Raw genomic sequence first — 12,610 nt, 5'->3', positions numbered from 1 at the left:
GAAAACCACCAGCAACTGGGATAAAACATCTTAGAGTGATTCTAGAATTATGCTAGGATAAAGTAATTCATCAAAAAGTAAAAAAGTTATGCTGATAATGAAAATAAATGTATGTTTTAATTGAATAACATATGCTTTGAATCTTAATCGATCAGAAAATGACAGATTTGGGGGTTTTGCCGCAACGTGTTTTGGATTGTTGTCTGTACAAAACCGCAGTGGTGCATCCCATTGGTTTGGCAGCTACCATGTGTCAATTAGCATGGTAGCTGCCACTGGTTCACCGCTGTTCTTTCTTTCATACACTTCTACACGGCTGCAGAATCGAAGATTTAAAAAAGTAGAAATACGACATGAAAAATCTAATCATTTTCTTTCTTTTAGTCGTTAGTCACTAAAAATGGATTTAGATGTTTTAAAAAAAAAATCACTGCATCCAACAATAACAGTATTTATTTTTAAAGATGCACCAATCCCCTTTTTTCACTAATGATACAGATATCTGAGCTTTAGCGTCAGCTAGAAAATCAGCGCTGAATTGACGTAAAACGTTTCTTTTCTTTAAACGCAGACATAAACGTACTGAATTACAGGTTGCAGCAGTTCAGCACACTTAAATACACGAGTAGCTTCACAAGCTTGGTCAAACATGTTAAAACAGCACAACTTTAATGTGCTCAGTCAGTGCAATTAGGAGCAAAACGGCCAATGTAAAATAAATAATAAAGAAACAGCAACTGACAAAAACAATAAAACAATAAGTTGACTGGTCAAACATGTAAAAAAAAAAAAGAATTAATATCAGTACTGGAATTATTACAGATGTCAATTAGGTCGGTGCATCTGTAGTTACTTTTTTAGTCTAAACAAAACAAAAGTTTAAACAAAAGCTATCATTTAACCTGTTCAGTTACATAACTTTAAATTCACCCAACTTGTATTCTTAATAAAAACGTTTGAATTCTCTGGAATGATCTGTGCGTGTCTTTGTTGCATCAAGAGTGGGTTTCCTCAGCTGCATCAGCCGGAGGTTAACAGTAGGATGAGGAGGAGAGGCGAAGGAAATAAAAGGATGCTATTGAATGGGCATCCACACTAGGATCTTGTGATTTCCATGCACACATGGTAAGAAGGTCATATCTTAGCTGAGGAATGACTTGGGCTTTGCTCACAGGCGTCATGCACACATTGTTTTCCCAGTAAATACCTCAGGACATTCACTTTTATTTATTGGAATGCATTTATTTGCTTTCTTTATGTGTAAGCTGTTGCTTCAAAAATGACCCAAACGATTTCAAAAAAATAATACGGATGGTATTTTATGCTAAAACAAATGCACACAACGTGTACAGCGACAACATGTGGGAATATGAAGTAAAATAAAACAAGTTTTGAGAAGAAACTAATGCAAACAGAGCCTCACAGAAAGGGGGTGGATCCAGACCACTGACTCCTCAGTGATGTCAGACGTGAGAACAGATTTTATGGTAATTCAGGTTCGGGATCCATCTTAAAACCAGTGAGGGAGGCGTTTGTGGGTCCTGTTTGGGAGTCGTGTTGGGATTCAGGACGACAGGGTGAGGATCTGGGTTCGGAGAAAAAAAACCCCAAAAAAACTACCAACGCAGGGATGAAGACTCTGGTGCTACTCCTACTGGCTTTCACATCAGCCATGGCGATTAGTGAGTATACCTGAAATTAAAGACAACAAAACGTATGCAAGTATTTCTGCGTGAGTCTTTATTTTTTTGTTTTGTTTGCTAATGGTTTCTAACAACGCGTCATTCTGTTTGATTCACTGTTAGTTTTTTATGGCTTGGACCTGTAATTGAACAGCCAACAGACTGACTTCTTATTTCACGCATGTTTCATGGTAACACAAGTTGAACTTTGTTTAAAAGTGAGAGGATAGATAAACATTTATATGCCAATTTTATGACATTAAAAGATTTCCTTTCGATTTAAATCTGGATTTCTGAATAATTTCTGCATCCTAAAGTCCATCAAAACTGTGATGGATCTCAGAAATGACCTTCATGTTAATGAAAGATAACGTAAAAGTCACTTGTTATTTTTTAAAGAGAGTTTTGTTTATCTGAAAACTAGTAGTTTGGAGCAAGTTTGGACAAAAGTGTGTCTGGGAGCCCTCATACCTCACACTGGGATTACTGGTTCTGCTCCTGCTCAGCTGAAAGTCACATGAAAGGGATTGAGGGGGATTGTGGGTCGTGTGACTGCCGCTTCTGAGAACCCTCACCTTCATCTCGACCACCAATGAAACATCTTATTTTGTTACCTCATCTTCACTTTAAATACTTTCTGGACAACTGAAAACAAACTAAATCAATGATTTTTCTTTGCCTTAGACGTTTCTTACTTACGTAATGGTTGAGGGGATTTTTAAAAATAAATTAGTGATACTTTTGCAGGACGAAGAAGCCAGTTCACACGTTTCAAGTCCTGGAACTCTCGGATTTATCCGGTGTGGCAAGATGGAGACGCAAGGTTCAGAAACTGTTGGTCCGGTGAGACTCACTTAGATTCTCTCTCCTTAAATACTGTCCATCCATCCATCCATCCATCCATCCATCCATCCATCCATCCATCCATCCATCCATCCATCCATCCATCCATCCATCCATCCATCCATCCATCCATCCATCCATCCATCCATCCATCCATCCATCCATCCATCCATGTTGGCCATGCCTTAGATTTTAATATATAGTTTAATATATTTATGTTTTACAGGTGGTAACGTGACCTTTGACCTTAAAAACGATGCACCCACCCTGACGGGAGCAAAAGCAACTTTCACCATCAACCTTAACTTCCCCCCAAACCAGACGGTGCTGCCTGACGGACAGGTGGTGTGGGCGCGCAACTGCACCATCAACGGTAAGAAGCAAATAAAAATAGTTGTGATGCTGTTAATAGGATCAAAATTTAATTATTTCCCTTCAGCATGTAGAGTTTATTATGTCTGGCCTTGTGATTGTGTGGTGAATGTGGCGGCTGTTGTTGCTCAGGCCGTGAGTATCAGGAGGGCCAGGCCGTTTATCCGGACAGAGGCGACGAGTGGACCGGAGTTTTCCCTGACGGCTCGCCTTTCAACAGGAGTCAGAACAGGAAACCGCGCTACGTGTTTGTGTGGAAGACGTTGGGTAAACCACCATGAGTCTGCTGGAAACTCAGATTAGCTTTTATTTATTCTGCTCTTCTTGTGCAACTTTCACGCTGTGATGAATCCTCTAGAGTGCAACTTTAAATCTTTAAAAGTGAAATTGTTTTCCTTCCTTCTACTTTAAAATGTTTAATCTCCACCAGGAAAGCAGGAAAATATTTACTATAATATACAGCTCTGGAAAAGTGAGGAGTCCACTGCACTGAACCCCATTGAAAACCTAATGTTTTTTTCCACCAAATGTTGATTTCTGATCTCTTCCTGAGTTAAAACATTAGTGCTGTTGTTTCTAAATGAACATGAACTTGTTTTCTTGAGGTCTGAAAGAACTGCATCTTTTGACCGTTTTTCATTTTCTGCAAATAAATACTAAATATTTTGTTTGGAAGTTCAGAGACATGTTGTCAATAGTTCATAGAATAAAAGAACAATGTTCATTTTACTCAAACATATAAATATACAGAGTACAATCATAGAATCTGATTATTTTGAAGATATTTCTTATGTCCTTCCAGAGTTGTATCTTGTTTCAGGGTTTTTCTTTAGTCTTACAAGTCTTCTGATGAAATAAGTAAATTAAGTTAAATCTGAAAACACAATTTTTTTTATCCCTTTCAGTGAAAATGCAGCACCAGCCTTAATTTAGCGAATAAAGATTTTTCACTCTTATTTAAAATATAATTTAATGACATTAATACAGAGTGCTGTGAAAGTTTAAATCAGCTCTTGTAATATTTTGTTTGTAAGGAACCAAACATTCTCATACATTTTTTAAGTGATCTCTGGTTTGCTTTGGATCGTCCTCATTTTTATCTTTGTATTTCAGGGCGTTACTGGCAGGTGGCAGATGGACCGTCCTCCTCCCTCACCATTGGGACGGACGGCATCTCACTGGGTTCCTACAATATGGAGCTGGTCATCTACCACTGCCGTGGGAGGGACAGGTTCATCCCCCTCGGCTACGCCTCGTCAACCTTCACCATCACAGGTTCTTCAGAACAATTTCCACAATCTACCGTATAAGTATAAATAATAAATACTACCAACCTGTGTAACATAACATCTCTAAATGCTTTACTTTGTCTTTAGACCAGGTTCCATTCAGTCTATCCCTTTCTCAAGTCAATGATGTCAATCAAAATGACCAGAACTTCATCCAGAACCAAGCCATCGCCTTCACTGTAGCGCTCCACGATCCCAGCCAGTACCTGAACAGCGCCGACATCAGGTTCAGCTGGGACTTTGGGGACAACAGCGGGACGCTCATGTCCAGAGAGCACACGGTCACACACACATACCTGTCAGTAGGAGCCTTCAGACCTCAGGTGGTTCTGATGGCGAGCATTCCCTGTGGAAACCCCACAGCTGGTAAGACCTTACGCTCATCATGTAACGGAACGGTATTATGTAAAATCAACTTTTTAAAACTCTATATCATGATTTAAAGTTATGTAGTGTTGCTTTGATTTTTTTCAAGCATGTTTCATAAATCATTTAATCTCTGGCAGCCTTTCAGGACACTTGCTCTTACAAACACTTGCTCCTCCAAACCGAGCTTCTGCCTACCCCGTGACTCCCCCACTCAGCCCCTCTAGACTAGCGGCAGCAGCAATTAACAAACATCTGATGAACTCAGCCCAGAATGGTTGTAAACGGCATAATGAGAAGCGTTGCTGTGCTGAAGGCGGAGTGTCTGAAAGAGCAGGAGCTTCTTAAAGAGACAGAGGCCCAATTTCGAGACCTTAACTTGCAAAGTCAAATTTCTCTAAAAATGATGTTTGATGTGCAGCATTTTTTATAACAACTGAAGGTAACATAGTTGCTTGATTGTGTTTTAAATGGGACTATCTGCTTGGAAAAGACATAATAGTTCCTCTTTAAAGGGTCACCATACATGTGTTTCTTTATTTTAAAGATAACTGGGTTTGCACTTTTCCTTCCAGTTGCTCCCATCGATGCCTCAGCTGGTCCAGCTGTAGTCGTTGTGACCTCCTCTCCTGCACCAGCTGCTGCAGCCGAAGGTGAGGATGCTACAGCTCTGGATGTTACTGCGGCAGACGCCACTCCTCTTGACACCGCTGATGATGGAGAAGCAGCCGCTGATACCGACACCGTGGCCGTGGAGGCTGCCTCCGTGGCTCCAGCAGGAGTAGATGCCGCTGTTGTTCCAGCAGAGCAGGATCCTGCCGACACAGGCGATGCTGCTGGAGTGGAGACGGAGGCTGCAGCTGGAGAGGTGGCCACTGTTGCCCCTGCAGCAGAGGAACCGGTAGTGGTGGAAGCTGCTGCAGAAGATGCCACTGAGGCAGCTGTGGAGGCTGTTCCTGCTGCTGATGCTGCTGCTGCTGCTGTCCCTGCCGCAGAAGGAGAAGAAGCTGCAGAGGTTGCTGATGCTCCCACTGTTGCACCTGTGGTTGATGCCGCTGTGCAGGAGGAAGCCGAGGCGGCTGAACCCGCCTCTGTGGCCCCAGTAGTTGTTCAAGACGGAACCGAAGTCCCTGCTGCTGCTGTTGACAACGTTGTCGCTGCCGCTGCTGCCACTGAGGCCACGGCAGCAGAAGAAGCCGCAGCTGACACTGAGGCTGAAGTTCAGGAAACCGAAAATGCAGCTGCAGCAACTGTGGCTGCTGCAGGTGATGATTTTCTATAAATTCATACAAATACAACACATATTAAAAAGTCGACCTGTGATCTTTTATGGGACTGCAATAATAACCCCCTTTATTTTTCACTGGGGGAACAAGCAGCGGAAGCAGAAGCTGTTCCTGATGAGGGTGAAGTTCAAGCTGAGGTGGAGGCAGATCCAGCGCAGGTTGTCCTAGTCGTGGCCAAAAGACAGGCCCCAGCAGAAAACTGCATAATCGACCGCTACGGCTCCCTCACTACATCTGTAGATGTTGTTCGTAAGTCTCTTCGTGCAGTTCACACGACACTACTGTGTTACTAATAACAAACTCAATAGTTTGTCCTTTGACCCTGCAGAGGGAATTGATAGTGTAGAGATTGTTCAGATGTCCAACGTCGTATCGATGGCGACTGAGCTGGATCAGAACGCCGTGGATGTCACCATTTCCTGTCAGGGAAGGTTGGTGCAAACTTTCAACACGTAATTTAAAACACATAATAAATAATGCAGGTAATCGTCCGTTTGTCTGTTTCAAAAAGACAAAATCTTTTACTTACTTTGTCGTTTACTTAAAAACGTGCTGTAGCTAAAAGATGAACAGCATGAAAACTGGAAGTGTTGCAATCATGACATCTAAAGCTTTTTTACACCCTTTTTAAGGTGTAATTTCTTGTTTAATAATTAGTATGGCAATGCTTTGACAATGTATTCAAGCAACAGGAGCTGCTCAGAGTAAATTAAGATAGATGGAGCTAAATAAAGGTCAAAGCCTGATAGATAGTGCAGGTGACTTTAGACCGACTGAGCAACAACATGACTTTGCTGTTGCTCAATATAAGAGTTTAGAGTTAAAAAAATAAATTGTACATTTTTTTTATTTCGACAAAAATATTAAATGCATAGAAGTTTATTGTTTTAATGAGACAAAAATGTTCCAGAGTTATGGTCAGTCCTCCTGGGTCACTGATAGAATGAACAATTATCTTAACATCATATTATAGCTATTATTCTCATACCAAAGTGTTTTTCCTCACACTTATTTTTCTGTAGCTTGCCCAGTGAAGTGTGCACGGTCATCTCTGATGCTGACTGTGTCACACCAGTTCAGACCGTCTGCGGCGCAGCCTCGCCCTCTCCAGACTGTCAGATGATTCTCCGCCAGTTCTTCAATGAGACAGGCTTGTTCTGCCTCAACGTCTCCCTGATTAATGACGTCAGCCTGGCTGTGGCCAGCGCCAGAGTCAATGTGGCAGTGGGTGAGCATCAGGAAAAACCATGAGCCGCTACTAAAATTACTTCTGAATGTTGTTTAATTTCATTTGTGAAATATGATTCAATTTGTTTCAGCCTCTGGTGGTTCCCCAGCTGGAACTGCAGCCACTGTACTGGGAGTTATGGCTCTCGCCTGTGTTGTTTGTTGTATTGGTTTGATGTACAGGTGAGTGATTAAGATCCAAAATGTATCAGACAACAATAATTATTCATTTATAGAAAGATTTTATTTTTTCCCTTTGAGCTAATTTAGGGGATGTCCTGATTATTTTCTTATTCTGGATGAAAATCAATATCATTTAATACTTGATAAAGTATTAATTAAGCAGAGCCATGACATTAATGACTTTAAAAACATACACAGTAAAAGAATACAGCATATTTGCTCTTTCCTTTTATCTTGTTGTTTTGTTGTATTTCCTTCTAATTCATGTAAAGCACTTTGAATCGCTTTGTTGTTGAAAATATAATATATAAATATGTTTACCTTATCTTACCTTACATTATCTACATTAGTTTTCTGATTTTGCCCTCAAATCAGAAAATAATTATTTACTTTAAACCAGTTGAAGGAAATGCTAAGCTAATGTTAGCATGTTTTTATATGACTCATTGATAATTTGGCTTGAGCCAAATTTTATTGTGTATCTAATTAATTTGTTTTCCTTTTACTTTTGCTATTTCTGCTGTGTACATGAGCAGAACAGATGACCTGACACAGACAGGCTGCAGCAGCCAATTCAGTCCCTCTGTCACTGTGAACATTATTGTAAAGGGTGACTCTCACAGCAGCCATTTCCATGAACAACAGTAATTTCCTACAGTCAGTATTAGCCACTCCATTAAACATACATCCCAAAAAACATGCTCTGGTATGGAGCTAGCACTTTCAATACACAATATTTTTAAAATGTCGAGTTTCGCATGGGGGGCATGCTTTATTAATAGTACACAATACAGGAAGACATATCTCTCTTTATTTCATTTCGTTTCCCACATGAACCGACATTGCCTGTGTTTCTGAACAGACGGTTCAAGCAGTACCAGCCGCTGACGGAGGAGCGCGGTGCCGGTAATGGCGGCAGCTTCGTGACGTCGGTGCCGCTGCTGCTGTGGAACCTGCTGAGCCGACAGTCACCGGGCGAAAGCCGCCCGTTGCTTCAGGGAAGGATTGTCTAAAAACGATCACCAGTTCATGTACCCGACATGTACATACTGTGCTAACGCGCAGGCCTCACATATGTGACACCAGTTAGTAAATCATTTGTAGAAAAAAAACAAAGCAAAACAAAAGAGAAACAACTTCAAATTTTATGGACCCATCTTCATGAATAACAATCAGGTGTCTTTTCTGTAATATGGAAAGTTATTTATTTGTCCTGCAACATCTTATAAATGTCACTTGTAGTTAAAACAAGAAGTTTAATCTGTGGCCTACTTATTTTAACCTGCTAACAAATCAGTTTTTATTCATTTTACTTCTAAACAAAGTTTGTTACAGAAAGTATTAACTGTGCCACCCCAAAGCTAATAAAAATGAAAGTTTGTCACCATTATTTGTTTCTTTAATGCTTTTTAATTAAGTTTCTGTGTAAATTGACGGCTTAGAAAAATCACACCTGAAAGGAGTAATGGGCTTTACCTCACATCAAAGTCTTGCTATTGAAATTTTACAACCAAACTCTTGCGATTTATTTAGAAGAGCGCTCACAGTGCTGCAAGCAACAAACTAGTTCAATTTGTGAAATGATAAATAGCCTTTCACTCATGATTACACAAATGAGGATTAGTTTTTACATTGACTGGTGCAGAGCAGAACTAAAATCAATGGGAACAGGATCAGCGTTCAATTTGAAGTTGACTTCAAGCCTGGAAAAAGCAAGGAAACCCTAAAAGCGTTCTGATCCTTTTTTCTGGATTCTTGGTCTAAAAATATGCATATTTTTAACCACAAATCAACAAAAAGCAGTAATATATATATATATATATATATATATATATATATATATATATATATATATATATATATATATATATATATATATATATATATATATATATATTAGAGATGTGCCCATCAGGTTTTTTCCTGCCAATACCGATCACCCATGAGGACCGATCACCGATACCGATCACATAATTATTATTATTTTTTTTTTTTATTATAAACACTACCGGTTACATTAAGTGGAAAAAGGAACCATGAATTCACCTTAATTTAGACAAAAACTTGTTTTTAATAACTTTTTCTGATCGTCATGCTAATCCGGGTGAGTGTTTGTAGCTGTGCGCTGCTTTACCTGCTATCTGATCCTCCATATGTCTTTTTTACTGCAGTGAGCCTTGATGTAGCCAAACTCCGTCAAGTATGGCATTGTTTTTATGTCGTATTAGCTTCGTTGTGTTGATGCATTTTGACGTGCTTCATCCCACGTGCTTCAATTTTCCGCAGCAACACGCAAACTTCCCCATTCACTCACTTCCACATTGCTTAGGATTTGTTGCTGCGCGTTTGCGCAGAGTGAAGGAAAGAAGAGACCAGCTGCACAGGCAGGCTGCGAAATGAAATGATGAAAAGCTTCACATATATATATATATATATATATATATATATATATATATATATATATATATATATATATATATATATATATATATATATATATATGACTCATCTCAAATTTGGCTATATATATATATATTTAGCAGACCTGTCCTCAGAGGACAGGTAGTGAGTTAAGTCCAAGTAATTTGACGTTACAAATGTGCAGCATTTGAGTCATTTCCCTAATGGCAGCTAATAATATCCAACAACATGCAACATTTACCCAGAATGCTCAATAACAATAAAACAAAATAAATCCTATAAAACAAATAGCTGCCCAATGGTTGCTATATGCTAAAAAGAAAAGTTATCTCATATTTTTGAAGGAAAAGATAATTTGAGTTTTAAACTGAAACTTTTCTAACTTGCTGTAGCAGATAACTGTGCTGCAGGACCTGCTTTTCTAGTAGCTTTTCAATAATAACAAGTATATATTATTATTATTTTATTTATTTATTTATTTATTTATTTATTTATTTATTTACGCCCCTTTATTTGCTTCGGGCTTCATGTCTCTTTAAGCTGTAATATCCATCAGTCATCACTAGAGGGGAAGAGGGTCTTCATTCTTGTTTGTCAAACAAAGATGTATAACTTTATGATTTAAAATGATCTATAAAATGTTTTTACCTTTAAAGAGTTTTTTATATACATTTTTTAATTGAATTAACTATTTAACTATACTGAATTCTGTTGTTTTCCTGTGATCTAGAAGATCTGCATGTATTTTATGGCACACTAAGTAAATATTTATTGATACTAAATGATAAATACATTTACTTTTTACCATTCCATATAAAACATGTGAAAAATGTATTAAACTATGTATAAAACTACATCAGGGTAATGTTTTCTACACATTAGGCATGTACTTCACCACAGTAACTCTTGGTGTTTTAAAGCATTAAAATATTAAAGATAATTTTATTTCACAATAAGTAACTTAAAAGAAAAATTAAAAAAAAACAAAGATATGGTATTTTTAGCAATATTGTAAGGAATTACACAATTAGCAGTGAGATATTAAGCAGGAATTAGTTTAATGGAGAATCGTAGTACTTAAAAGTTTATTTGAGCTGAATGTGCAATAAAATATTTCTTAGTGTGATCTGTTATTGACTTTAAGCAGATTTATGATAACGTTATAGACCGCTTATAACTTATAGAGCAACAATGCACAATGTCCGATGACACACTGCAGTGCAGGAATAAAACTGACGTCACTGCAGCAAAATATTTAATGGAAGCAGTTTTGGCCTCGGCTCACTGGTGGAAACAAAGAAGCAGAGCAACGAGGAAGTAAAAACTGATTTTTCAAAACATAAATTTAAAAGAAAATTATGTATTTTACCTTTTCAATCATGTTGTCTTATCATTTATTTCCATATTTTCCAGGTAGGAAGGGTTCCAGTAATAATATAATAAGAGATGAATCACTTTACTCGACGTAAAGAAGCACTTACATCAGCATGTTATTAATGTGTTCAGCTTTCCTCTGTGTTCCTTAATTTCTTTTTACTTACAGTACACGTGAATCTCCACTCAACATACTTGTGGAACCCTGCAGTACTCCATTACAGTAATTGTCTAACAAGGCCATCCATCACTCTCAGCTATTACCACGTCTCTCTGCCATGCATGGATTAAAAACGGTTCAGCCGTCTCTGTTCACCTCTGACTCCACAACAGCCCTTCTGGGAGGCCATCCTTTCTCTTCTCACAGATAGTAGATGATCTCTCCGCCTCAGCTAAAGCATCCATGCAGCTTTTAGTAGGTCAGTGTCACACAGAGCCGCCGTCATTAATAACAGGGCGAGCTGGAGCACAGAGGAAAGACGTAAAATGTGTTGTTCTGTTGTTATTTTATATACTTTTGGAAAATGTCGGGTTTCTGCAGCGGCCAAATTTGAGATGAGTCAGATAGAGGACATCTCCCCGGAAGCGCTCATTAATCTGAGCGACTTTTGCAGCTCGCCACTCCCTGGCAACAGATCTGAAAGGGATGTAATTACCTTCATCTGTCCCCCGCCCTGCAGAAACCTTCACTACAATGGAGGCCGTAGCAGCACTGCTTCAAGCACACTGCAAAAGTATTCATACCCTTTAAACTTTTCCAAAAACCTCAGCTTATGCCACGGAAATATAATGTGCTCAACTAATACAAAGCATCAAGCGGAGGGAAATTATATATGGTCATGTTTCTGTGATACCAGAGTAACTAGTTACAATTACTTTTTTGAAAAAAAATTACTTTTAGGAATACTTTTTCTCTTAAAAGTACTTTTTACTTTTAAGTATCTCTGCTCTTACTTGAGTCAAATATCTGGATTCTCTACCCACTGAATGAAAAACAAACATGTTTTAACCAAAAATTTACTGGACAAAGACACAGACCAAGTTTCAATTGTTTTCTTATTGAAAGAAACTGATTTTGAAAAAAAATATTTTACCTCATTTTATTACTTTTTTGTTACACATATGTATTATTGTCATTTTGGTACTTAAAATACCAACATTTCCACTTAATTTTATATTGTGATCTGTCTGATGATGTAATTTTTAAATATTAAGTGATGGATAATTTGATCACTTACTCAGTATTTGAGTATATTTTTACCAAATACTTTTTCACCCTTACTTTAGTAATTTATTGAATGACTACTTTTTACTTTTACTAGAGTAAAAATACTTTTGAAGTAGTGCTACTTTTACTTGAGTAAAATTTGAAAACATGATACCCGTAAATAAAACTCAACATAACCACCTGCCTTATCGTGACATTAACAATGTGAGTAGTGAAGCATATAAAGTATACATACACTCTTCATGGACATATATCACACATACTTTAGGCTAAAATCAGCCTTTTTCAAAGTGTGGTCTCCTGTCCACTGGTGTTCCGCGGACGCCCCCTTGTAGTAGG

The 12,610-nt window shown here is 38.3% G+C and overlaps 1 protein-coding gene across 2 annotated transcripts; it reads left to right on the top strand.

The window, feature by feature from the left end:
* Positions 1–1,510: 1,510 nt before the first annotated feature.
* pmela (premelanosome protein a) lies at positions 1,511–8,638 on the top strand. Of its 2 annotated transcripts, none has more exons than XM_008410005.2 (12): positions 1,511–1,682; positions 2,430–2,525; positions 2,752–2,898; positions 3,030–3,164; positions 4,011–4,172; positions 4,274–4,552; positions 5,128–5,817; positions 5,932–6,087; positions 6,167–6,269; positions 6,861–7,066; positions 7,158–7,248; positions 8,111–8,638. In XM_008410005.2, the coding sequence occupies exons 1-12, from the start codon at positions 1,631–1,633 to the stop codon at positions 8,259–8,261; spliced, it is 2,268 nt and encodes a 755-aa protein (XP_008408227.1). In that variant the 5' UTR covers positions 1,511–1,630; the 3' UTR covers positions 8,262–8,638. The 2 variants fall into 2 exon arrangements, with proteins under 2 accessions (XP_008408227.1, XP_008408226.1); XM_008410004.2 differs by having other exon boundaries at positions 1,512–1,682; positions 5,929–6,087.
* The last annotated feature ends 3,972 nt before the right edge of the window (positions 8,639–12,610 follow it).

Source organism: Poecilia reticulata, chromosome 5, assembly GCF_904066995.2.
Source record: "Poecilia reticulata chromosome 5, P_reticulata-male-v2, whole genome shotgun sequence".
NCBI classification, from domain to species: domain Eukaryota; kingdom Metazoa; phylum Chordata; class Actinopteri; order Cyprinodontiformes; family Poeciliidae; genus Poecilia; species Poecilia reticulata.
This window is presented reverse-complemented; position numbering and strand designations above follow the sequence as displayed.